Source organism: Cyanistes caeruleus, chromosome 1 (assembly GCF_971803275.1).
Source record: "Cyanistes caeruleus chromosome 1, bCyaCae1.hap1.1, whole genome shotgun sequence".
Classification (NCBI taxonomy): domain Eukaryota; kingdom Metazoa; phylum Chordata; class Aves; order Passeriformes; family Paridae; genus Cyanistes; species Cyanistes caeruleus.
Window position 1 is genome coordinate 110,404,886 of NC_141701.1, and position 28,000 is coordinate 110,432,885.

Consider the following 28,000-nt stretch of genomic DNA (forward strand, 5'->3'; position numbering starts at 1 on the left):
AAGGGCCCCTCATGGGCAGTGGCAGCTGTGAAAAGCCTTCTCCAGCTGTGGCTGCTCCTCTCTCTTGTCTGTACCCAGAATTAGTTGGGGTGTCACTGTCCCATCTCTGCTTGACAGGGCAGCCCAAGCACTTGCAGGCAGCTTATTCTTTAAAAAGCTGTTTATTATCACAGTGGACGAGTGGAAAAACATGACGCAGTGTACACAGAAGGCTTCAGCAAATTACAAACAAGTCTTAAAAAAGTTACAGTTGTCTCTGAGTAAACAAGGCTCTCACTGCAAGCTGCAGAAGTGTTGCTGCAATGCCCCTTACAAAGAGGCCGGTAAGACTAGGAAGAGCTTCAGCCAGAAACGCTGTGCAGATAAACAAGGGATGTCTGGCTGCTCCCAGAGCAGCAACCAGTTTGCCCAGCATGACTCCCAGAGCTGTGATGTGCTCTGTGAAGGAGACACCCTGCTCTGGCTGAGCTGGGAGCAGGATGCTATGAAACCCCTTGGTTTTGTCAAACCCAGAGTGAGCTGTGCTCAGACCTTCAGCCCAGTCCAAACATCCGTCTGCTGCCCAGAGTCACCTCTGGAAGAAGTGGCTGTGACTGGCTCTGTCTCTGGCACTGCAATCAGTGCCTAGCTCTGTCCTACATGCAGCTGGGCTTGATCCTGCCACCACTTACCCTGAGGCTGCATTTAGCTGCTGTAGCCCTGTAAATGCTGCTGTCCCTGAAAACATCCCCTGGATGCCCAGCTTGTAACAGCCAGGTATGGAACAAGATTTGCAACAGGGCTGAGCTTGTCACTATGAACAATGCCAAAGGCTGCTCTAGCCCAAAAAAAGGGGCAGATGCGACTACACTGGAAAGCTTGGGGGAAGCTCTTTTAGTCACTTAGTGAAATGAGGACAGGAACTGTAGTTTTAAACATGTTTTCTACCTGGTAAGTAATTCTGTGATTAGAGCAAAGTAGGAGCACACTTCCTCAAACACAGGCAAATGACACCTCTGGTGAAGGCCCTTCCTTACACCAGTATCTTCTCCCTTCCATCAGAGTAGGCTGGGAAAACACACTTTGACAAGGTGCATGAGTCTCTGATTTGTTAAAGTCACTGAGAAGTCTTTAAAGGCTTTGCTTTTGGCAGATGTTTTAGCAATTGAAATCCAGTTCATCTGTAACTGTGTGCCCTTTTGCTTCAGTAAACAAATGGCTCAGGTGCAGAAATCATTCAAGTTAGCCAAGTTCCCTCTGGCATGGTTGAAAAACCTCATCTGTCTCCCTGTGAAAAATCAGTGTTGATACCACAGGCACAGAGGAAAAGCCATTGAAAAATAACTAAGCTGGTTTTTTTCCACTTTTTTTCCTTTATAACTCCAGGTTTTGTGAGAAACCCTTGTGAGTTTTTATAAATGTGTTGGGGAGCTGAAGGGAGTAGACAGAATTGAGGGCTGGGAAAGGTTTGCTACCACATGGGAAATGGAAAAGCTCTGACCTGCAAAGCAAGCATTTTCTTTGCTTCGTGGGGCAGATTTGGGAGATGGGAAGGTGAGGGTCCACTGCTTTGGCACTTAAACTGAAGATTCTTCTTCCAACCTACCAAGGTTTTGTGGGTTAGTCAGCAACTGGAGAATTGTTTCTCAAAGTTTGAGTTGGGGGGGGATGGTAGCATGGGAGAAGGAAGGAAAATGGCTCACACTTCTATTTTAGGTTTATAAACTCAAACTACCTCCTACACTGCGGGGTAGAGTTTGAGTTTATAAAGCTCCCACAAAAAATAATCAAATACCCCACTCCTTTGCTAACTGGTTTCTTTTAAAGCCTCTGAAGTTATACTTCCTAAACAATAATAATTGAGGGGAGGATCATGTTTTCTTGCTGGTCCTTATTATTACTGCTGCCCCTTGCCTTGCTCTGTCCACTGATTCGAGCATAAAAGCTTTCCAAGCCAATCTCAATCCTCCTGTGTGCTTGCCTGTTGCTGGGAGAAGGGATTTCTACTTGATGCAGTTGATTTTCAATCGTCCTTTCTCCCCACTGATGCTGGGCAATGTGACATTGGTGTAGTGCCACCAGCACGGTGCCCAGGCCAGGAGCCAAGACAGTGAACAGCCTGCTAATTAATTGTTCACATTTCTCTCCAGACCCCCTCCCCAGAACAAACACGGTGGAAACAGGAGGCAGCTGCTTCTATGCAGCCCTCTGGAAATCTGAAGCAGAAGTGGTTTACTGCCTGTGTTATGGTTTTACAGTGATGGCAGGAAGGACTTCTGGTTGCATGAAAGAAAATGGATTTGCTTTGATATGGGAAAAAAAATGACTGAAAGTAATCTGAGCCTGATGCATCCATTTCTACCCATCTAAAAAAAACCCAACAACAACAAAAAAGCAGTGTCTACAATGCTACCTGTAGTCAGTGGAGAAATAGGGACCTAATTTCTAGGCAGAAAGATGGCATTAATGCTCAAAACACTGACACCAAGCAACTACTATAGATACCATTTCTGGTAAAGCTGTGTATATATTCATTTTCAGTTCTGAGCCAGAACTCAGAGCTGGTGGAGTTTGTGCATCTTGCACCCTTTCCTACATATGTGGGGTTTTTTTTTCATATTGATAAAGACACTTGTATGTCTTTATTTACATATATAAATAAGAGATTATTTACATCACTGTACAGAATAGATCTAAACTCAGTTATCAAAATGCATACACCTGCCAGTGGATTTAGTCTATTAACACTTTGCATTTCATCTTCAAAGCACCGAACAAACATTAATTATTTACCCAGGCAACTTCCCACTCACCAAAAGGATTAAGAATAATGGGCAGGGTAAGGGATGGAGCTGAGGGAGTGCAGTGTGTTCATAAAAAGGCAGCTCACAGTGTATCTCTCTCCTGCCACAAGCACTGTAGATTTATGCCTTTATAAACACTGCAGTCCAAGTGTAGGAGTAACCTTTGTTAACACCAGCTTGGCAAAATGGGAAAGTCCTCATTCAAAAGCAAATGATCCGCTCTTCATTTTCAAAAGCTTTGGCCTCTTCTTGGCTTATCGGGTTCCCGTTCAAGCTGGAGGAGTACAACAAAAGGGATGTGAGTGAAAGTAAGGTAGAGACTGTTGCCCATCTTCTGTTTTACCAAGGCTTTGGTGCAGAGGTTTGCAATGCCACGTGGGCTGCATGCTCCTCAACTGGGAATGGGTGTTAGGCCGGATACAGCACTGCTGTTCCCACTGCACATCTGAGGAACAAGGCTTCTCCCTCAGAAATAAAACCTGAACACACAGCTAAGCTCCAGTAACTGAACTCGGTATTGGAAACCCAGCTGTTTGCATTTCAGCAAGCAGCACATAGTTGACAAATTTACTGTACAGTGGGCTGGTTTAAAGACATTTAAAATCTCCAAAGCATTTTATGTCTTCCATGACAACATGGAGAAAAAAAATTCTGTGAAGTACTCAGGCATTATTAACGTGAAATGACTGATAGCAAAATTTTCAATTGTGGCTATGTAAAGACAATCTACATTGATACTTACACCCCTGAAAATGAGCAGCCGGGTTAAGTGCTGTTCTCAGAAATGTTGAAATCCATTAAACCATTCAGATTTATGAAATGACTTGGGTTAATGAATGCCTCTGAACATTCAGGCCAGAATCAAAAGACAGATTTCAGTCTGAAGATTCAGAATGATCTGAGGGGAAACTGATGCCTCTTCTGTAGACGAAAGCTGACAGTGGTTTTTGAAAAAAGTACCTCTTCCACATCTCCAGGGAACACACTAGTCAGACAGTGAGTCATTGTCTTTCTAAGCAAGAATTCAGTGTCCTTTCACTAAAACAAATACATATATTTAAAAATAAATTTCACGTTCAAAAATAAAGCAGCAGTGCTAAAACCAGCTCAGTTCTATTGACTCCTGAGCTCCCTGAGGTGAGGGAAGGAACGTGGTATTTGGCTTTCTGCCTTAAATGTACATGTGTGACTATATGATGCCCACCTAATCTAAAACAAACAAGTCTTACAAAAAGTTAATCTCCTTGTAACTTAGCACTTTCAGTATGTTTGGAGCACTGCCCAAAAAATCCAAGCACAAATTCTGCAAACCAGACTAGCAATGCTGATTAAAGGTAGCCATCTCCTGCTTGTTTGGCATTTAGGTCCTGAAAAGCATGAACTTTCAGAAGTTTAAAAATAAAAACAACATGCAAAACTAGGTCTACAAATTCAGGCCCTGATTCTGCAAACACACACATTCTGCAAATCAGTGGTACAGACAGATGTGAACCAAGAAAGCTGCCTGACATTCATAACACACAAGGAAATGCTTCGATGGCAGTGGCTTTTTACCTGTTTGAAATCCACAGCTGCAACTACAACCCCTGCCTCACATAAACTTGCTCTGGATTTTTTAGGCTGGGATGTAGTAAGGCCAGTAGGGTTTTAAATGGAAAGAAAGTGTACAAAGCGAGCCTTTGAGAAAGGGACCTTTACCAGATTTCTTGAATAGTTGTGTTCTCCTTGAGAGCTTCGCTGAGGGACTTCACCCCTTTGGCTGTAATTTGATTCTGGATAAGCCTAAAAAAAAAAAAAGAAAGCATTTCAAGTCAATCTAACATGCAAATTAATTTGCAGCACATGCACAACCTACTCAGCTTGACATCAAGGAGCAAAGCTGTCTGCCACAAGAAAATGACTGTGATTTTATCTGTGAGAACGGTATACAGTATTGGTCAAATGTCCCACATGCACTTTCAGAAACAGACCTCAGAGTATTAATCTTTTCCTTTTAATCTTGCATGTGGGTGCATTCTGGAGATACTGAGCAATTTTAATTACACAGCTGACAAATTTCTGCTATGAACTGTTCACTAGTGATACGGGACTGTGGTATTTGGACTGAGACAGACAAACCTCTCAGCTCTGCTTTCTTACTAAGAAGACTGTGACACATTTTTAAGTGATGTACATAAAATTCTGAGTACAGACCCTGTGTAGGCCTAGTGTTTTAGCAGTTATGATCTAGAAGCTATCAAATCCTGCAGCCCTGCTTATCAGACCAGCAGGACCTTTGAAAAATATAGCACTGATTTTCGACTGGTATAAGCAGGTGCAAGTCCCAGTGAAGACAACTTACCAGCTATAAATGATGTGTCATCTGAGCTTAGGGAAGGAAAAAAAAAACATACACAATATCCTCAAGCAGTGAAACTAATGAAGAATAGGTAACTCTTTTTAACCACTGTAGACCATCCCACTAGCTAAAGATGAACAAAGGCCACTCATCTGCATGAGTATAAAGATACTCACCAGCCTAGCTTAATTCAATACTCACCTTTCAGTCTGCCAGGGTGAGCCCCCTAGCTTTACCCTTCCATGTGACTGGTTGCATGAATCCCTGGGGATTCAGGATGAGGCTGAAAACTGGAGTGTATTGAGCAATCTCTTAGGGAGGGAGGGAAGGAGGCCTTCCCATTAAAGGAGTTTCTTCACTTGGTATATGAATCAAAATGCAAAGGGATCCAGTAGAATCTTTCAGCTACTGGAAAAAGACTTTAACTTGGCCTCAAGTTCAACTATCTATATAGGTAACCACCTTTTGGTATCCACTGGTGTAATCAACAAAGCAGGATATAAATTTGTGCACTGGCAGACACCCTTGGACAATATGAGCCATGACAAAGCCAGCAATTTATCTCGATTACTATGCCTGCTTTGGCTGGGGTAAGTTTTTATTATGAATTCAACCCAAACTGCTCAGTGAATTATATCTGCAGCTGTGCACAAAGAAATCAAGCACTTCCCCCACCGCCTTTTCATTTTCAGGGTGATGGGCACCACAGTTTTCTGCTGCTTCCAAAACCAGCTACAAGTACTTGGCACCCATGACAGCCAGCATGCTTCCTAGGGGGCTGGAACTAGGATTAATACAGGGAGTGTGCTAGAGTGTGGTCAGCCAAGTCTTTGTAAAGCATGTAAAGGGACTCCATGACTGATGTTCCCTTGTTCACTTAAAATTAATGGATGGCTATTTTTTTTACAGCTCAAATCTGCCTAACCCATCCATTTGCAACCTTTGGATTAGAAAAGCCAAAACTGCTTTTTCTTAGAGGTGCAAAAAGTGTCACTGTGATTGCTAGAAATAACCCTTGGTTTCCTGGGGATTGATGCCTTGGAGATGAGTGTGTTGCATCAGTGTATTGCTAGCCTGAAAAGAAAGCATTGGTAAATGCAACATGTATTTAATTATCTGTCATGTAGGTTCTTGGTTGAAGAGTTACTTTCATAGCATGATGATAAAAAAAGAATTGTAATAACTTTTTTCTGTTCTAGCTGTCTGCTTGGGAGTTTGGTTGTTCTGTTTGGTTTTTTTGTTTTTTTTTTTTTTAACTTTTGATTTTGAGGCTGGTACTGTTTCCCTAATGAGAGATGAAATCAATCATTAGTTTGAAAGTTACCAGAAACAGCTTGAACTTTTCCCTGTATGAAAGCAGGTTCCAAATGCTAGACAGCAGCTTTATTAACTTCCCGTTAGAACTGTCTACAAGCAGTCAGCTGCATCCAGACCATGCACAGAAGCTGTTACTGTGACCTACATAGACTTGGAAGGTGAAGCTTTAATGTAGTGACTGCCAAAGAGCCTGTGCCACTGTGGAATGTAACTCACCATAAATGCACCAGTTTCTTGTTGACCTTCAGCATCTCTGCAAAACTCATTGCTGCCTCATCATCCAGCTCGTTTTTAGTCAACCTGAGTGGGAGAGAAAATGTTCACTTAGGATGCTGACGTTCTTTTTCAGCCCCTTGTTTTTGCAGCTTGTCTGTGACTTAGCTTTAGACAGCCAAAGGGGGATGTGCTGTTCCTGCCCTGAGCAATTTGTAAAGGCTGGACACAAAGAGATATTGAAGAGAAGCCCTGGAGGTAAAAGAGACAAGAGTATCAGATCTTTATTTCTCCAAGCAATGTTCTAGTGATACTTTCTCATGACACTTTAGTGTCTAAAAGGTGGATGAGGTGTAGTGGGAAAAGGTACAGACAACACTGAAGAGGTGCAAAAACTGAGGACAAAGAACTTATCTTCAGATGATGAGATGGAGAGGAGATGGGGAAAACAAGATGGAGGGAGACATGACACTGGGTCATTGGAATGTATCCCAAAGGACACGTGCTGCTGATCCATTACTCATGTCCACATTCTTCCAAAGGGATATCTTATAGCTCACTGATAGTGAAAACAGAGGGGATGAGGATAGGGAGAGAAGGAGGAGGGGAGAGTACGAAGGGCAATGGAATTGGAGGAAATAAAACCAGCATTTTGCTCTGGAAAAGAAAGCAGAGGAGAGACCACACTCTGGTCAATTACCAGAATATCCTCACAGAGTTGTTGTGTTGCATGGCTTCAGCAATTCTTTTGCCTCCCTCTGTCGTGATGCCATTGAATGCGAGACTGTGAAGTAAAGATACAAAAGTCTAAGAAGCAGCACCACATGGCTCTCCCACTGCCAAATACAAGGGAATATCCTGGATGATCTGCTTCCCAATCGTACAGCTCAGAATTTGTGTGTTTCAAAGGCTCACATACTTCACAATCCACTGAGCCCTTTCAACTTCTACAAGTGAGAGCAGTTCACAGGCTGCAGCCGGAGTGCAGGTCTGTCATAGAGTCCACAAGGTTTGCTGTCAGTGAATTGTGCTCTTGGGGCTGACAGCAGAGTTGTGCCCAGTAGTTTTGAGAGTTGAGTCTTTTAACAAGGACAAAGAGTTGTGCCTAGCAGTACTCAGGTTTTTACATGCATTTGTCATCCCTGCAGAACTGGGCACTTTGTCTTTTAAGTCCGTCAGGCATCTGAATACTTCATTCTTCTTCCAAATACAACACTTTCTGTTGTGTATGGAGAGATGAGCTTGTAAATGCTTTCCATTACAAATCACAAACATTTCTTAGTCTGTCCTTCATTATTTGAATAGAAGTTGGCAAAATTGTCCAGTTAAAGTTATGCTCTGGCCTTTTGGAGTCCAAAAAAGCATCTTCCCCCCTCAAAATAATGCAAGGCCTCAAAAAAGGTAGAAAGGGGAACCAAACAGAGCAATGGCACAAGTATGAATTGGCATGAGTCCCTCCTAGCTTCAGCTTAAACTGGATATTCTCAGTCCATCATGACTGGGCCTAAAAAGGGCAAATAAAGTAAACTGAAGTAGTAAGGATTATCTTCCCTTGGTCTTCACATAAAGCTACCACAGGTGCTTACTATGAATTAGAATCATGGAGCAAGATTAGCCAGTGGGAGATAAGAAATGAAGCCAAGAGCAAGTACACTGCAGAGCAGAGGATTCACCTTGCACGAGTGCCAGCAAAGCCGAGCTTGAGACAGCACAGTTACTCCTCTTTATTTCTGCAAACACATTCATCAGCATATTTGCTCTCATCTGAGAATCCCTGAGCTCTGATTCAAGCTCAAAATGTTTTCTATCAAGTCTGATGCATCTGGATGGATTGTGCAATTATGGGAATATGTCTATTTCAGTTCTATTTTTAAGTTTACATATATCTAGGTCACTGCACCTGTTCAGCTTTTAAGTTTTAAGCTTGACTACCCGCTGGCAGAAAAGAGGACAAGGCACCAGCTCTGAAATACCTGGATCTGAAGTGGCAGCAATGAACTCCAGAGATCCCCAAACTCCCAGAGTATTTCTGAAGAACCTAGTGCCATGTGCCACCTTGTGGGGAAACTGAGGAGCCTTGCCTGCTCCCTCACCGGCGGAGGCCGGTGGAACTGGGAGACAAATGGAAAGGGTCACCATGTGCTCCAGTTGTGTGCAGGGACTCCAAAACATCTTTAAATCTTTAAATCCCCAACCAGCATTTGAAAGTCTAGCAGGGAATGGGCTGTTTAACACTGCTGACTTCTGCCCCTGCTGTGCTTCCAACCTCACCCGTGTCATGGCTCCAGCCATAAGCTTGTTTGAGATCCCTCCCTGAACTCCAGTGAGGAGGACATCTCACTAGCACTGAATGTGTGGTGGTGTAGCTCCACTGGAGCACAGGATGAGCCCAAATGTAAGAATGTCCCAGCCCCTACCCAAACATATTATGGCCTAAAAAGTACTTTGGTAGGAGCTGCTACACTTTCTCAACAGAAACTCTTCATACTGAGCTCACTGGGAACCCCATTCTGTGACAGCTGGTGCCTCCTTCTGCTAATGCTCCCAGATCAAAATGGCACCCACTGACCACGTACCTTCACAAATGCCAGAACTCTGTGCAGCATGGGGGAGGAGGTGCAGATAGAAGAAAGGATGCCAGTCCTGTGGCATTTTTAACTTGCCTGAAGGCTGCACAAGGCTCTTTGACAGAGTCTGGCCTCTGGCTTGCACCAGGGACCTCCTGGCATCCCAAGCCAGCACTTGGTGGGAAGAGTCATTGCTTCACAGCAGGATGGAAAAGCCAGCACTGCACTGAGCTGCCTGGCTCTGCTGGTGTTTTACCTCACGTTTGTTAACTTGGGGTGGTTCCTCAGGGCCTCTGCAAATGCCTTTGCTCCTTCGTCTCCAACTTGATTACCCCACATCCTAGTGAAGAGAGATATCAGGAGATATCAGTTGTGCTGCCCTACTGACTCTTGGCCATGCATTCTTCCCTGTTTCTCTCCCCTCCCCTCTTTCCCGATGACTTCACAGTCTTTCAGGCTTGTGAGAAACCTGGCAGGTACCCTCCCCACTGAGGCAGGTATGTTCCACTCCCTGCACATCGCACCAGTAACCTCTGCTGACTCACCAGCACCCTCAGGCCATAGCACAGAGGCAGCTCTAGGAGACAGCCCGCTGCAGCAGGAGTGCTTTTGGGATCACCTTGCTGCACACTGGTAAGAAATAGTATTTCCAATGGCAAAACAATCCTTGATTACACAAAGGCTTATTATGTGTGAGAAAAGGTAACTTGGTACAAGCTGGAGAGATGTGATCAGAAACTGGGAGTACTGGTCAAATCCTTTCTATGCAGACTAACAACTTTGAAAATTCATCCTTTATTATGAGGTTTGAAAACACCTCTGCTGAGGTCTACGTTGTTGGGTTTTTTACAGGGATCCCGGCTTGATGACTCAGAGCCACACTCAGCTTATGGGTAATAAGTTGGCAGCTCTTTTAAAATCAATTGAGTTCTGTGGTATCTAAACACATGGACTTCCAGTAAGTTCCCCAGAATTTCCTTGTCCTTCAGACCCAGTGCAGTTTGCTATTTAAACATTTCTGTCCAAGCTATCCTAAGTCCATTTGGAATGATCACTTCCTCCACAGGAGAAAATAGGAGTCCTTCACTGAAATTACAGCAAGTACAGCACAGCAGACCCAGCTATATGGAAGTGTGCAGGTTGCTCACTGTATTTGTGAAATGTTGTAGAACAACAAAATTAAAGGCCAAAAATCGGATTGTACAAATCTGATTTTCATGTTTCACAGCTACTGTGATTTTCACAATGGCCAGAGATTTTAATGATGTGTATTCAAGCACTATATTTTAAGAAATGTGTTCTCCTATAGAGTGAAAAAAGAAGTGTGGGGGGGAAATAAATAAAATAAATCAAACCTAGCACCTTTCCTGAGAAACAGGGCAGGAACTAAAGGTTTGGAGTACATTTAGACCTCTCTCCAATAATAGCACTTTGCAGCTAGGGACAGCCTAAGAGAACATTCCCTTTTATTCCCTTTTATTCTTCCAGCTCACAACTTTATCAGGATGTGATGCAGAAGGTTTGACAGTTGTAACAATGACACTCAATAACTAGGTGCAGTGCCAATTGTCATAAAACTACACAGACTTAAAAATAACCAAGTATCTCTAGAGGAGTTGTGCTGCCATAAAGAAAGTGGTTAGCTCTACATACTGTCCTCTTGTATGTTTGTTTCTCCTTTAAGGTTCTGTCAGAACAGTGAAAAAGAAAAGAAGCAGATGCCAAAACCCAAACCAAACATTGTGTGAACTGAAGAACAACAAAGCAGCTCTCATTTTCCATCAAAAATGTGGCTATGCTTCTACATTCATTTGTTCTAATGCTGCTGTTGAGGAGCGAAGGAATAGAAGGAGGACAGAAAAAAAGGAATCCTAAGAGATTTACAGGTGCCTGGCCCAGATCAAGCCCTAAGTTCTGCTCCTTAGCACTGAACTTACCCAATTTCAAACATTGTCTTGCTCTTCTGGATGGCCTGGGCAAGGCACTTCCCTCCTTCACTCGTTATTTTGTTTGCTCCTATTCTGCACAAAATACATAAATTGATGAGGTGCATCACTTACAACTGTGCAGTTATCAGAGCACCAACCAGTTCAGAAAGCCACACAAGTATTTAAGGCTAATTAACTCTGGAGGCTACCTGCAGTTATCAAAGATTAACCCAGAGTGAAAAAATACTGCAGGCATTGACCTTTGACTAAAAGACATAATTTTATGTTGTCTTTTGCGTATTTTGCATGTCAGCCCTCCAAATCAGAAGCATTGCAATAGAGTCTTGGGTTTGGTGCTCAGTATGTTAGAAATGAGATTTAGCAACTGATCCTCAGGGCAAGGACCCCAGCCTTGTTTTTAATGTAATTCATAGTATCAGCAATTGCAACAGAGCTCATGAATTACATGCAGTATGTTTCACGATGCCACAGGGAACGGAGTATTTCCTGATTGTGTTTCCAGAAGAAACTGCAGATGATAAGCACAGACTGCAATAATTTCAAGTCTTTCTGTTGTAAGCACAGGCTCTAGGCAGCAGCATAGGTCAGTGCAGCAGTCTTTGGCTGGCATTTTACACAAAGCCTTTTCTATTTTTGGCGTATGTGGATATCAAATGGCTGGAGTTCAAGGGAGAGATAATTGCATATAGATTGATTTAAAGAACAGACCAAACCCCAACCTCTCCAAGCCACTACATTTACATAAAACTGTCTTGTTTGGATGACTTTGGGCACATGAATGTGCACTCTATCTCAAAATAATCTCTAGGGTTACTATGCAGCCTGGAAGTAACCATCAAAAAAAAAAGTCTTTTTTTGTGAAAGCTACATTAAATAAGCAAAGCACTGTCAAAGCAGTGAAAGAACCAAAGTGCTCCTGGGTTTCAAAATTCTGCAAATATTTCAAGTGGGAAGGATGTGGCTAGAGTGGGGTTTCAGACCAAGTCAGTGGTGGATCAAGAACTAGAACCCAAGAGTCCCTGGCTGCTTGTTCTTACATTCCCACCAAAAGCTGGCATTGCTGCAGTTACCTCTGGTTTCTTCTATGGTCACAATTAAACCACTGGTTAATGATCTACCCTTATGTCCAACCAATGTGTATGGCTAGACACTCTTATCTGGGGAAGTTCCAGGAAATAAAGGGAACAACTCACTAAATGAATCTGGGGAATTCCAGAGTTGAGGTATGACACCACTGCAGCCTGACCCCCGTGGCCCTTTAAAGAGCAGACACTAAAAAGTGGTATTAAATCCAAGGGAATTTGCCTGCTGGAAGCAGCAGCAAGGTCCATGCACAATTTAAGCCTTGCTCAGGTGCTCAGATTAGATTTAGGTAAAGAACAGGTCTCATGCACTCCTTTAACTCACTACTATATTCCAGAAAAGACTACGGATTCAAGATTTTCATCTGCTGCCATCCACTGCTAGACTACTGCAAAACAAATAAACAATAGCAACCTAAATTGTATTTTATTTCAAATACATTTTTTGTCTACTCTTCCTCCTCTTTCAAGTTGCTTAACCTTAATTGGGATACTGTAGAAAGGAAAAAAATCCAACATACTTTACATATTCGAGGCTTGAACACTCTTCAATTAGTTTTGCAACATATTTGGCTCCAACATCAGTGATTTGGTTGTTGTATAAGCTTAAAGAAAAATCACATTGATAAAAATAGGTTATTACTGCTGTTAAATATTTACAACCTGAATGTTTTATGATACACACATAGCATCTATCTTTTCCGTACGGCTTTGTACATGTTCACAGTTGCTTGCATTTCTATTTTGATATATAATTCATATTGTGATGGGCTAGATATAAAATATAAGGAGACCAGACTGCAAATCATAAATATTTATATAATTTTAAAATAAATGGTCTCCACAAGCAAACATCCCTTTATCCCTGTGCTAGTACAGAAATAATATTGCCAGAAGATAAGTCAAAAGAGAAAACACCATGATGTACTTTTGGTCTTTTAAAAGTCATAAAATCCCCTTGCAAATATTACTGAAGAGCAGATACCTGAGCAGTTGTACTTACATTAGGGCACTGGAGGAAAAAAGCTATTCTTGGTATTCATGTTCACCTTTCAAAAAGTCATTTTTATGTAGCTACTTAACCAAGAGCAGGAAGTCAGAGCTAATGTGCCTTCTAGCTTCAACTTCATTAAGAACCAATTAAGCTCTTCAAAGAAATTGGTATCATGAACATCACACTTGAAACTGCATGTTCCTGACACCAGTCTCTAGCAAGCTGTATCTGCTTTGCATAGTTGAAATAAATCAGTTTACAGCAGAGAAAACAGCAGGCTATAACTACACATGCTTTCTTGCTTGCAGTCTATCACTTCCACAACAGAAGGCTTTTGGTATAAAAATTAGCATGCTCACACAGTTCAGTAACCTGACAGTGGCCCACACTGTGTCACAGAAGGGTTTAATGCCAGCAGGAGGATGTGAGGGAGTGTGATGGGGGAGGAAGCTGTGGTCCTTGTCCCAGTGAACTGTTACAGAATCACTTCTAACTCAAAAAGCTGCTTTGCTTAAATGAGGAGATAGCTGTAGTTTCCACCCCACCTCTGCTGTGTCAGTACTGAGAGCAACAGTTTTATTTTCTAGTATCACTGCTGAGTGTTTTGCTCCCAAGAGGGTACATACCCCAAGAAAGACACAATTTGGTACTTGGAGAGTTCTTCATACAAGATCCTTACGCCGTGATCTGTGACCTGATTTACACTGAGCCTGGAAAGAAGGGAATGAAAAGTCTAAATCAATACATCTTACAAATGTTTACAACCCAGGAGTTAACAAATAACTGGAGGCCTATGCATTTTCCTTTGATATTTTAACATGTCCTTATGCCACATATTAAAGGCTGTTGAGGGAAATGTGAGCTCAGCTTCATGTGGCTCACTCCAAAACTGATTACAATCAGAAAGTCCCAGATCTCCTAGGTAATGCTCTGGAAGCTGTCCACAGAACTGAGAACAATAAAATGTAGGAAGTCAGCCACCAGATAAACATCTCACCCTCCTTCTGTGCTTACTGTGATTTCAGGAAGAAAGTCTGCTTAACACCCTAGCAGAAGCAAGCTGTCCAAACTACTAGTCTTGCAATCTTCTTTCTGAGTATGTAGTGAGAGCCAGGCATCTTGAAAGTCACAACACATTCAGGCTTCACCAAATAAAGGTTGTGAAAAGCCCTGGCCAGAAAACAGAACTGTGCTCCCATGGGTGTGCTAGATGTTTCTAATTTCATTGTCCCAGCCAGACATGAAACAAATCAATGTCAGTCATTCACAGAATAAAAATGCTTCTTCTCACAGTTGTTTTGGTGTGGGGTTTCTGTTGTTGTTGTTTTGTTGTTTTGGTTTTTTTTGTAATTTCTCAAGCTTTTTCACCTTCACTAAATGGACAGATTCAAGTGAAGCATTCCAATCTCCATGAATCACATTTTCTGGGTAAAGCTCTCCCTGTGAAAACGTTTTGACTGCATTTAGTTTGCACACAAACTCAGTAGCTGAGGCTTTCCTGCTGAGAGTCCCTTATCACCAACAGCCTCCCTAGCCTTTGCTAGTTAGCAACCTGGTCCCTTTGGAATGCACCAGCACACAGGAGAGATCAGCCCATTTCTACAGATCAGAACAGTCTGCTTCTTTGAAAGGCATGGTTAAGCTGTTGGAAACAACATTTCCATACCTGCAGAAATTGCTCATTAGAAATAAAAGTTCCAACATCTGAAGATCCATAAAGACAAAAGGGCAATCTAAAACACTATCTTGGTTAGCTGGGGATGATGTTAGGATCACATTGTGTATGGCATGATCACATGATAGGCACAAAGAATGAAAGGTTGGCCTTTTGCTTCTTTGTTTTGTCTTACATATTTATGCATTTTCTCCAAGAGTTTCCTTATTGCTTTCTCTTGGGAGGTCAGTCAATTTGCAAATAACTGGGAAAAAAACAAAGAGTCACTGACTTTGATTTATTCCTACAGGAAAACTAGGCAAGGCACAGCCAAACAGGAGGAATAAATCCTGTTCTTAAAAAAAAATAAAATTCTCATGAGGCTGAAGGAGCTTTAAAAAAGACACATACGAAGTTCCTGATTTTCTGCATCTAAATCTTTGGACAAATAAGATATGGTACAAGCTCAAAGGGCTGGAGGTGAAACAATCTGGCATGTGATGTTAGAGGTGAAGATATAGTTCTCCCTGTTCACACCAAGCCATGTCCTCCCTTCACATCACCTCAGGGAAACACCACATCTGAAGGTGTCAGCTACATCTTTTCATAGATGTACATGATAGCTTTTGTCCTATAAAAGCCAGATATTTTGACAGGATGCAAAAGCAAGAAATTCAGAGCTTCTGATCAAGGGTTATTGTGAATAGGAGATCCTCCCTTACCCCTTATGACCGAGGGCAGGGAAGGCCTCAGGCAATCTTCAGATAATGGAAGATGCCCTTATCTTTCCTTTTTCCCTTAAGCACCTTCTCTCATAAAAATCCTCTCCTGAGATAAAACAATTTGAGCTGGAGCTAACTCAAACTACAGGTTTAAACAGTCTGTGCTTCTAAGGACTTCTTACCATCCTTTCCATTTTGGTTTCCAAATTCACCATTTGTATATGCTCCTGTAACTAAATGAACAAAGATTTCAGAAGATCTGAAACATTAATTTCCAGCAGCACTAATCCTCATCTTTGTCCACTTGTGAGATCAATTCCTTCAACCCACCAGTTTGTGGGATAAACAAAGAACAAGGACCTGCTTCCATACAGAGACTCCTACCTGATCACTGCAAGCTTGCTGAAACAAGGCTGCAGCTGTTTTATTCCAAAGTCATTGATGTTGTTGTTGTCCAAATCCAGAGCCAGGCGCTTTTGGAAGTGGTGCACAACAAAGGAGATGGCGCTGCAGTCGGCAGAGCAGGCGTTGCAGTAGGCCAGCTTGATGTAGTTGGCGTGCATGCGGCGGGCTGCCATCCTCCCCACCTTCTCACTCTGAGTCTCATACAGGCACCTCAGCATCCACACAAAGTTGGGCTGCACCTGCACCTGGTTGTAGCTTTTAAGCCTGGACCGAGTGTAGCCCTTCAGATGGGATTTCATGCTCTTCCCAAGGTATGTGATGAGTGTTTTTCTCTTCCTCTTAATGACTGCAGGTGAAACTAAATGTCTGAAGAGCTTCTGCTTGGATCCGGAAAGTAGGCCACAAAGAAACATGTTGGTAAAATTAAAGTGTTCTTTATTTTGGAAAGGATCCTCCCCTGCTAGTTGTTTCTTCAGCCAGGAGATACGAAGGCAAGTAGGCTGGGCAGTCTCCATGGAAGAACATTCATTGAAAAACTCAAGTAACTCCTTGGTACCCACCTTCTCCTCCATAACCAAGAACAAAGCTGTGAAAAAAGACTGAAGGGTTAAGTGCAAGAACTCATAAGTGGCCTGGCTGTCACAGCCAGTGTAACCTTTAACTGTCCTGAGAAAGCCCAATTGCAAATCTTTTTCAGAGATGTTTGCTGATGAGACTTCCTCCTGCGCAAAGATAAAGGAAGAGTTCTCCATCCCTTTGTATGCCATTTTCCCCAAAGCTAGAAGACTTTCCTTTCTTGTTCTGAACATCTCTGCTTGACTCCTGATATTGTTCTTCAGCAAACTTGTTTTCACAGATCGGTTCAGGTGGACTTCAATCATGAGCAGAAATACATCTGTTAATGTAACTGAACTGTCTGGAAGCTCGTGGCTGTCAAACATGGAGTGGAAGTGCTCAAAGCATTTGAAGATAATCCAGCAAAATAAAGGCACTGAACACAAACTGCAGAGATTTGGGTTAGCTTCCAGCTGGTTTGATACCAGTGCTCGTTGCCGCTCATCTTTGAAAAACATAGCTGTGTATTCCTTCAGGTTATTCCTGGAGAAACCGCGGAGCAACACCTTCTTCCTAATGATGTTTTTTTGGATCTCAGTTCCTGTCCTGGCAGTAAGAATTTTCTTGGATCCCTTAAGAAGCTTTCCTCTGAGAAGGCTTACAAGCAGCGCCAGGGGGTGGATGGGTTCATTGGGTGAGCATATCTCAGGTACGCTGCTGAGATCAAAGTTGGAATAGATCTCATCAAAGCCATCAAAAGTGAAAAGAACTGTATGAGGGAACTGCAAGATGTAATGGAACACTTCTGTGGGGTCCTGGTCTGGGTAGCAATTATACTTGAAGAGCAGATCTTTCAAACATATGACTTCATCTTCCTTGAAGCAGCTAAACATCCTACACCGAAAACGGAAGAAAAACTTGGCCCCTATGTCCAATTCCTTTCTGGCCCAAAGGCTTTGTATCTTTTGCAGCAAGATGGATTTTCCAATTCCTGCATCACCGTAGACATAAATAGTCTCTCCATCTTCATTAATTAGCCCAGTTGCATCATCAAAAAGGGCTTCTAATTGACCCACCTGGCCAAGACTCTCATTGGTAAAACTGATCAGCTCCATAATACTGTTGGAGTAGATTTCTTCAAGGGCCATCTCCTCCTTCTGAGCGTACAACATAACAAACTTGGAGTCCCGTCCCAGCTCATGTCTGAGTTTCTGGCAATACCTGCTAACTAAAGAGACAGCAAGCTATTGTTAAAGAGACTATTATTTAAAAACCTATGTATACAATGACCCACCTCTTTGGGAATTCATGGGGTAATAAACAAAAGTAATTCTAATGTGAAAAGGGTTCTTTGGCAGATTAATTCTATTTGTGCTGCCATCATCACTCACTTGGGAAATTCAGGTGCTAAAGAAAGCGAGCCACGACTTCCTGAAAGCCAGTACTGATGCTGCATTGGTTTAAGGGGCTGCTATGCTTCAGCTGAGACTCAAAGCCAAGTCCCTGACCCTTTGTTGAAGGCTGTTTAACTCTCTGCAAAGGCTTGTTGGAGTTGTTGGTCACTGATGTCACTGTACTTATATTCTACCTGCAGTTGTATCAGGTAGGTGGTTATTCTTTCCTAACTTCTTTGGTCATTTATATTATTGGAAATCGAAGCCATGCATTTTAGAAAGCAAATACCAGGCACCTGAAAAGACTTGTTTAAGATGACAAAAAGAAAGAGAATCTCAGTTGTTGTGCAACATTGGCTTGTCTTTTTCAACAGAAACTTCATTTCAGATGGGGACAAAGTTAATTTTTATATTTATGTAGTATATAAAAACCACTCCAGAGGAAATAATTTCTGCAATACTTAAACTCTGATTTTTAGTGTTGCTAAAAATCATCATTTAGGATGACAGAATAATTCTGGTTGGAAGGGACTTCAGAAGGTCTAGTCTTACCTTCTGCTGAGAATGGGATCATTTCTGACATCAGATGAGGTTACCCAAGGCTTTGTCTAGTTGGATCCTGAAAACCCCCAGGCATGGAGACTGCACAGCCTCCCTGGGCAACCTGCCTCACTTCTTGACTGTTCTCATGAAATACTGGCTAGTCCATGGCCAAAACATCACAGTGTTGCTAATAAATTGTAGTAGAGGTCTACAAAATACTACAGCTGGCACAAGGTGGTTCTCCCAATGTGTTACATACCCACAAATGCAGAAAGAGCCTGAGTTTAACAGAACAGGATGTGATTTATCAACATCACCCTCGTGTTATACAGTGTGCCTTTTAATTTGGCTCCCACTGCTAGCAAGCATACAGTTATTTTTCCTGTCTCAGGAACAATATTGTGCCTGCCTCAACTCTTACTGTCCTGTCACCTGTCCAGAGCTTCCTACATAGCAGGGCAGTTCTAAGGGAAGGGATAGAGATGCATGACCTTACCTGGATCTGTATTTACCACAGGTTTACTACAAATATTCTCTGAAGGCTCGTAACCTATTTCCTCCAGCCAAGGCTGAAGTTCATAGTAAGCATCGGTGACTTTCTGCAGGACAAAGACGAAATATTCCGAAACTTCTTCTCCCTTGCTTTGAACCAAGTCTAGAATTTTGCGAACCTGAAGAAACACCACAGGAAAGATCACTGATACACAGCATTTTATCACAGTAATACTTGTCAACTGCTTCAGGATCTTTTCTGGGCTGGAGCAGGGGTCCAAAATCAAAACTGGTGCTTCAAAAAGGTGAAATCAAAATCGAGCTCTGAATTGGAACCATCACAAAACTAAACTGCCGTTTGTGTTTGAATGCTGTGACACAGTTGGTTCTGCAAGTCGAGGTCTGAACTTGTAGCTCAATCACACTAATCAGAAACAAAATGGATAAATACCACTCCTCAAGAGGGAAACCAAAGGATTTACTCAGCTTGGCTAGATAGTGTATTTTAAATCCTGTGCTGTTTAAAATTAAAATAGAGGTGGTTCCTCAGTGCCCTAAATTCACCCTCACTCCAGTCACATTTGGATTTACCTCAGGATCCAGCCAGGTCTAGAGCAGGGTAGGTTGAATCCCTCCCTGGATCTTGACACTGAGCCAAAACCCTATAACTTTTCCTTCCAACACAATAACTCAATTCTCCAGGCTCTCCCTGTACAATGGCCCCACTGCCTGCAGTTTCTACCAAAACTAATGGCTACCAGGCAGTGGCTGGAGCAGTTCATCACAAAGTGTCACCTCCATGGGCCAGGCAGAGGGTGATCTCTGTGCACCAGTACAAGGCAGTCCTAGGACAAAACCCTCTGCAAGACAGAGCAGTCATCTGGTGGCACGTTTTGAATGTCAGGATCCCCTTGCTAAAAATGAATGCAGTTCTAAACCAGACAAAGTGTTTCCAGAGACTGTGGTCTCTTGTGAGCTTAAATCAGGGTGATGTACATGCAGCACAGCAAACACATGGAGCTTTTTCTGACAATTTGTATGCTCTGAAAAGCAATTTTATGCCTTCCAGAGAAGCTCTCACAGAGTCCACTTCACTTAGCCTACTGTGGCCTGCTCTCTGTCTCCGCCTAGACTCCTGATGCATGGCCTCCCCCTCAGCTTTGGTACAACCATGCATATTATGCTGAACAATAAGAAATTGAGATAATCATACAGTGTGCATTTATTCAGCTTTGACCCTACACACAGTGTGAGCACTGTGTTACCATTTCAATATGCCAGCAAGAATGATTATTTTATGAAAATCTGCACTGTTGGCGAAGTCCAAGGTCCTTGAATTTTTTATGGTTTGCCTGCCCCTAACTGTGACAGGGTTCTGAAGATGCCTGATTGTTTCCTACATCAACCAATCTCCTCAGCCATTTCAACTTATGATGCAAAGATCAACTGTGTACACAGTAATTTTCTCCTAACGAAAGGAAATAATTTTTGCTACTGACATCCAAAGATGAATTAAAACCCCAAATATGCCAGGATACATCAATTTTCCCTAGAGACATTTACAGCCTACATAGGTCTTTAAAGAGAAAGGAAGGTGTTCATACAGACAACAAACAATCATTAACTTCTAAAACAACATTTCATTTCTGTCTCTCCTAACGCAGGATGATCTGTCCCACAGCATCCTAAAGCAGATTTTCCTTGCTATCCTCCAACAACCATTTGGCCATCTCTTTAGCAGAGGACAAAGCTGCAGCTGGGAGGGACAGAACAGCAATTACCACCCTGCTAAGTTCTCACAGCTGCCAATGAGCATATCCAGCAGTGCCAGCCCTGCTGGAAAGGGACGTGCTGGAGACACTCATCCAGGAAGAATGGGGTGTGAAAACTCCAAAATAACAAAGATTAGAAAATGTATTAGAAAATGTAAAACTGTCAGATAAACCCTTAAAATCTGGTGATAAACTGAAAGTCACCAAAAGCTTCACTGGCCAGAGAAAAAAGAAATTATACCTTATCTGCTTGAGTGGGAAACTGGACAACAATCTCTGCATCTTCAGTGGAGAAGTAGTCGTTCTTAATCAAGTTATCAATCAAACACTGCGTGTTTCGGATCCTGCTGACCAGAAGCTCTCGGTGAACCTTCAGCAAAGCAATGAAAGACTGAGGGCTTGCTCCTGGAGGTTTTTTCACAGAAATGTCCGCATTAGCACAAAGTTGGCCTTCCATAGTTGAGATACCAAGAAGCTGTTCCACCAAGCCTCATCTTTGAAAAACTGTCTGTTTGTAGTGACAGGTCAGCTTGTATTTAACTTCAGGCAAACTAGAAATCTGTCCTTCATATCACCGAGTCTGCAAAAAGTAATTGTACAGAATCTCAGTTTAAACTTTATTCTATGCAGATACATCCTTCAATTAGATATCACAGAATACTCCCAAGCTATTTGTAGTGTCATGGCCAACTTTCTAATAACATTTCTTCCTCAGGTACTTCCATTTATTTGTTCAGGTTTTGAAAAATAAAATATATTCAACAGTCTCCCTCCTGTACCAGTATTTTACTCTAGTTCGCCTCGAACACCACCACTGGCATCTGCTTTATTAACTGCCTGTTCCTAGTGCATAATTTAATATTTTTTATTAGCTTTTCATGTTTCAGTAGAAAAAGCAGGGCATCTGTCCAAACATAATCTGGACAGCGAAATAAACGGAATAAAATTATACCTCACAGCAATTAATTTTGTAGGGGGAATTAATTTATAGTAGCAATTCATTCTACTTTTTCATTGTTAAAACAAGAGACTGTGTAAGCGCTGCAAATATAGTACCTGTTCCTGAAAGCTCCTGAACTCTCAGGCAGTTTTAGCTAAACTAAGGAAAATAGCTTAGCTTCAGGACACAAGGTTCACCAACACCAGGAGGGATGTTGTGTTGAAACCATACTCTTTAGCATGAATGCTCTCTCCTTGCCTGCAAATTATATACACAGTGTATGCCCTTGTTCTCTAGACCACCTCTTGGGAGCTCTTTTTAGATGTCCATTTATTCCTATTTTTCTCCACAAGGCATTAAGCAAGAGGAGTCAGGATCAGACTGCTCTCTACTGCAGGGCTTCTTGTAATTGTAGTTAATGTGCCTACCATATAGTAGGCCCGAAGTTACATTGTAATTACAATTCAAAGGTAAGTTCATTTAGGTACTATTTAGGTACAAACTTGCACATATGATTTCCCATGCAGGAAGCTAATTTTTTGCCAAGATCACAACTGAATCACCTCCACACAAACAATGAGAATCTGCATGATCAACACAAACGACTGACAGCCCCCAGTAACAGTCAAAACATACTGTTGTTTCAGCAGATCAAGGGGTATCTGGAAGAATGTTCTTAGATTCTGATTACAGTCATATTAACAAAACCAAAAGTCAAAACCCCTCAACAATTCTGTAAATGTGCCAACTCTGCCACTACAAAATTCTCACACTTTCCCAAGACATCTGCAGTGAAGGGGAACTTTTTCAAATGCTCCCCAGCACTCCCCTGTCAAGCTATAACTGAGCCCTGCCAGCTCACAGATTATTCTGAGTGACCTGCTACTGGAACAATCACACTTCTATGCGTTTTCTTTATCAGAAGCTGCTGTCTGCATCAGTGAAGCTTCTCCTGCTGGATGCTGGAGAAGCTACTGTATTCTACAGTATTGCTACTGTATTTTAGTGATACTAACTATCTACACTCAAACCAGCAGGGCAAACCAGCTTAGCTCCTCGGATTTCCCAATAGGTCCAAACTTACGGTTGCTGGCCTGCATGGATGCAGATAACTGCATTAAGAGTTGGGCTCTCCAAGGGCTGAGATCTGGCAAATCCCCAGCATAACTGTTCTGGGTCACAGCCAACTCCCAAAATGGCAAAACTGTTTCAAACAAACGGAATGTAACCAAGTGAAATGACTTTCTTACCACACCAGTAAGTGACTGCATCTACTCAGACAAATCAACTTTTCATTACCCAATTCAGATGACCCACCCGAGGAAGTGGCTGATTTCTGAGTCACTCAGCTTCCCAGAAGCCACACTGGTACATCTCTTTGTTCAAGAAAGCTCATTCCATAAATGAAGACCAAGTGTGTTGAAAATATAACTTACTCTTAAACTTTTGTAGGCTTTAGTTAAATAGATAGCATAATCTTAAAACAAGCAATAAAAATATTAACCCTATTCTTTCAAGCTACTGCATCCACCCAACATTCTCTGTTTGCTTTGGCTATTCTAGGACCACATTTTTCTAATGCATTTTCTTTCTTTGTACTTTGTAAAAAGAACTGAGACAAATACTCAGAAAACCATAAGAAGGAACCAACATGCTGCCAAGTGTACATACCATATAGAAGTATTTTCTTCACTATTTCAGTTCTATCTACAAAGAGCAGAAGAAAAAAAAGAAGAAATACAGCAGCAAGACAGAACATGAAAAATATGGAATGACCAGGAGGTTTCAAAGACGTCTGCCCTGCATCTGACTACATCCAAATCAGTACAAATCATGGTTGCTACTGGAAGGGGTGTGCACACAAATGCTGCAGGACAGAGCACGCTCTCTTTCACACAGGGTGATCTGCAGGAGACTGGAGAAACAAGAAACCAAGCAAAAAGGAATATAAAGTGAGGCTAAACATCGGGGAGAAAAGGAGAAAGAACAAAAATACCAAGCAGGGAAAGTCAGGACTGGCAATGTGAATTCTGTGCATGATGATGTACTCAGTGAAATTTTCAATGAAATATTAAATTTCATGCAAAACCCCACACCAGCCAGTACTGGAGGTACTTGGTACTTTTCACCAGTCCTTTTAAGTAAGAAAAAAATGTAAATTTCCACCATTCACAGACTAAGAAAATCCATGCCAGACGAAGAGCTGAACACTTTAAATGGTGCTGGAACAGAAAGACTACCTGCTACCTGTATTCATAGCAAAGTGTATCAGCTGTATGAAGAAATTTGACATATATTGAAACACGATTCTGTTTCACTCAAGCTTTTCTTTGTGTTGTTGGGAATTATTTTTTTGCTGTTGGTTTTGGTTTGGTTTTTTTTTTGGGGGGTGGGGGGTGGTGTTTTTAAAAACACAAGGCCAGTGTGTGACAACATGAGGTTCCCAGCTTATCTGCAAGCCCATCACCTCTCTTTCTGGAAAGAGTCCCAGCTTCCACAGTGCTCCAATAATTTTTTCAGTGAGGGAACACAAGGTTACTATGTCTCTTGTGGAAGGATCTGTCAGTTTTACAATGCTAGGTTACACATCTGGTATGTTTAAAGGTAAATGCTTATGCAGCTTATAAACAGGCATTGAAAGCACTTCCTTTCTAGAGTGCATACAGTGTTCTTCACCTTATCTGGAGCCCTGCAGATGCTGGATTCAATTCCAGTGCAATTCGTGTGACCGATGTTGCATCAGCCACGAGGATGCTGTTAGAAAAGACTGAGACATACATTGATGTGAGACACCTCAGTGTACTGCCTTCCATTTCTGAAAGGGCTAAAATGAATAAAATCATTTTTCTGAAGGACACCTTAAGGCTCTTACAAGTTACGGTCAAAACAGATCACCTGTTCTAACAGCAACAGCTTGTGAACACATCTATTTGGAGAAATGAGCAAGAAAAAGGGAAAAATCTGCAAGCTTGACAGAGTAGCTGACCTGAGGAGGAATGGAGACAGACAAGACAGATGACACCTGAGTGAAGCAGGAGTCTGGTACGGGGAGACAAACAGGAGAAACACTCGTGGGGAAAAGCTTCCTATCTGGGAACAGAATAGACTTATTGTTCCTAAGAGGAAAAATAAAAAAAAGCCAAAACAATTACTTACTGAAGAAGCTGCCAATGATGTTGGAGAGGAAATGCAATTAGCCATTTTCAGGACAGCAAAGTCCATCAGGTGAAGAAGGCAAGAAACAGACTAGAAGGAATTGAAAAGAATCCGAGAGCAGAATACTTACCCACTTACTCACCAAGAAGAAAGGTAAGACAGGGTCTTACCCCTTCAGGGTCAACAAATGAAATGTTGATGGGGATTGAAGCGATATGAGAAGCAGCAGCAAGTGTGGCAATCATAAACCTGTGCAACTGAGAATAAAAAGAGGAAGCAAGATGGGGATCAGGCCAGGAATAAGGAGGGAAATGAAAAAGGGAAATGAAATTTGTCATAGTAAGAGGTACAGTAAAAGCATCAGTACTTCCAGCAAGGTTTTGTACAATCCATGTCAATAAGCTGCAGTGGCGCCAATGTCTTCTGCATGAAGGCACTGGCACTTTTATCTCGTGTTTCCTCTGAGCTCCCTCTACTCTCAGCATTGTGCAAGCATATATACATTTCTACTTTTCCTGGCCTTGCCATCCTCACATCCTCTTTTTACTAAGGTCTCCTAGCTCTTTCTTCTAGCAAAACTGTCTGTTCCACTCCCAGTGCTGCAAGACCCCTGGCAGCAAAGAATGTGCTGGTTTATTGCAACAAAGTCTTGTCAAAGGTAAATGCTGTATATAAAGAGGCTAAAGAATCTTACAGAAAAGCTAAAAAACATTTCAACTTTTGGGTCAGCTAGGGAGTTGAGTCCTTTATTGAGATAACTGCTCCCAAGGGGACTGTGTTTGATGATACAATAAAGGCAATACAATAAAGGAGCAACTTAATTAACCGCTGTCCCTCAAAGCAACTGATTTGAGACTGATTTAGAATATTTCTGAAGAGCTGAAACCTCAGTCAATACTACTTCTTCTGCAGTCTTGCATAAGTTCTTCTGACAAAAACTGTTCCTCTAAATTGCCTGTGAAATTAAGTCCTGTGCTACTTACCTAGTTACCTGCAGCCAGTAGCTGGAATATGTTCAGGATTTACACAGCACCTAGTATCCAGCTCTGGCAGGAAAACAGTGAAGCACACAAACCTGAGTGCCAACCCAGGGTTAGGGGAGTCCCCACTAGTACAGCCTTCTGTCTTGTAGCATTCAAAACACAATCAATCTTCCAGAGGTGGCTGTATGAAAGTAATGCTCCGTTTCACATGAAATGGAGCCCTATGACCTTTATGTCTCCAAGTCAGATTTGTTTCCTGGGAAAAGGTATTTTACAGCGCCAGTTACTCACTACAGAGTCATTACAGAAAGAGGAGAACTGGAAATTTTGCTATGCTTGGTAATCTGGACTCTGTCAGGCCAGCATAAATTCAGCTTTTTTGCTGTCATTGAGAGAGACAGAAAAGGGACTGATTTTCCACATCTTATGTCATGCATGCAACAGCAGTCAGTCTTTGACTATAATTAGTGAATAAAACACCCATTTCCACACAACAGCTCTCACATTTAAAAGAACTTCAGCTATTTTACTTAGATCAAGAACAGTAAAAACATGCGGAGATCAGAGGCAAATGGGCACATATGCTACAGAAAAAGTCTGCATGTTTGATGAGAAGCAATGCAATGTATTCCCAAAGGTATTAAAAAATAGCCTTTTATTATTATAGCAAAAATGGTGCATTGGTAGAGCTTGTACAGAGCCCCTGTGTAGATCTTCAATTATTCTGTTTGTGTGAATCAAAGCATGCTCATCACACCCCACTTCACAATCTCTAACTATCATAACTGATGCTACATATGTCAATAAATGCCCAGGGAGCCATATGTTAACATCACGTTCCTGTAAATCCATTACAACTCATGTGCTCTTGCATAGCTCTGGGGTCACAGAGATCAACATCTTTCAGTGGTTCTTCTTCCCTCCTCCTCCCCCCTCACTCATCTTATGACTCCATCATAAGCTTTTGTAAGCATCCCTAGTTATTTGAAGAGCAACAGATGTAAACGAACACAGAAGAAATTATTTCTGCCTCCATCTGGTAAAATGACAAGTTTTTCTTTAAAAGGCACAGGCTTTGACAGAAATATTCACATCCCTCACAGGTTTTGTTCTTACATATCTTAACAGATTCTTTTGTATAGAAAGAGAACCTTATATATAGTGTTTGGATGCATTAAGAAGCCTCTGTCAGGAAGACTTGATATGGCTTCCTTGTAACTCCTTCCCAGGGGGAAAAGATCAAAAAATATTAAGAAGCCACTACTAGAAAGCAATGAAACTTTCTCCAAGCAGAGAAATCTTGGGGATTTTTTTTTTTTTTTAAAGACAGAGGAGGAGCGGGCAATTTACTGCTGGCTATAAACACGGAACTGCTTTTCTACTGTCATTTACTATCTTCACATCCAACCAGCAGTGAATCCTAGAGGGAAAGTTGCAGCTGATGGAATCACGGTCACGGGGCACCATCCTGCCCTACGAACCGCTCCCGCCTCCTTCTCTTCCAGCTTCTTTTGCCTTCGGTGAGCCAAGCAGCGGGGCCCAAGCGAGCGCCGCCTGAGTCGGCGGTGCATGGATTCGGATCTCCAGCTTTGGGGAAGGCAAATGGCTCACTGTACCCCGCGGCGGGCGCCAGGCAGGGGGGGAGCGGTGCCTTCCTCCTCCTCCGTCCCTGCGAGCTCGCCACCCTTCCCCAACAGCCCTCAGGAACAGCACATCCTCGCCAGCACCTGGAACACCGGGCAGCGCTGCTGTGTTCCGGACGAAGGCGCTGTCCCCACGCCCGTCCCCGCTCCCCGTCAGACAGCGCCAGCCGCCGCCTCCCCCGGGCGGGAGGGAGCTCCTGAGGGAACACGAAGGAGCCCTCAAGTCTCCAGCTCGGGAGCGGCGCAGCCCTTCCCCTCCCACCTTGCGAGCCTTTCAGGCGGTACCACAGAAACTTTGCTTTACGGAAAGCAGACACTCGAGCTCACAGCCGCCAGCCCTCTCCCCTGGCAGCCCGCCTGCGCCCCGGCCCTTCCCCGGCACTCACCGCGGCGGCGAAGGGACGGAGGCCAGGGGAGGAGCCCACGGCCGCTTCCCTCACCCCTCCCGCCCCACACACGGCCTCTCCTCCCCAGCGGGAAGCGGCTCCTCCCCGCTCA

The 28,000-nt window shown here is 42.7% G+C and overlaps 1 protein-coding gene across 19 annotated transcripts; it reads right to left on the bottom strand.

Moving 5' to 3' along the window:
- Positions 1–145: 145 nt before the first annotated feature.
- NOD1 (nucleotide binding oligomerization domain containing 1) lies at positions 146–27,990 on the bottom strand. 19 transcript variants are annotated; one of them, XR_015276105.1, is made up of 13 exons: positions 27,889–27,944; positions 25,007–25,133; positions 21,022–21,360; positions 19,013–19,187; positions 16,004–17,807; positions 13,870–13,953; positions 12,771–12,854; positions 11,156–11,239; positions 9,475–9,558; positions 7,352–7,435; positions 6,655–6,903; positions 4,482–4,565; positions 146–3,057 (listed from the first exon to the last, which is right to left on the bottom strand). XR_015276105.1 is itself a non-coding variant. In XM_086850003.1 (13 exons), exons 3-13 carry the CDS (start codon positions 21,235–21,237, stop codon positions 2,985–2,987), a joined length of 2,856 nt encoding a protein of 951 aa, XP_086706129.1. In that variant the 5' UTR covers positions 21,238–21,360; positions 25,019–25,133; positions 27,889–27,960; the 3' UTR covers positions 146–2,984. The 19 variants fall into 19 exon arrangements, 8 of the variants coding, with proteins under 8 accessions (XP_086706129.1, XP_023775074.2, XP_086706138.1 ...); XR_015276111.1 differs by having other exon boundaries at positions 11,156–11,234; positions 27,889–27,931; XR_015276106.1 differs by lacking the exon at positions 27,889–27,944 and adding an exon at positions 23,392–23,635 and having other exon boundaries at positions 25,007–25,125.
- Positions 27,991–28,000: the final 10 nt, after the last annotated feature.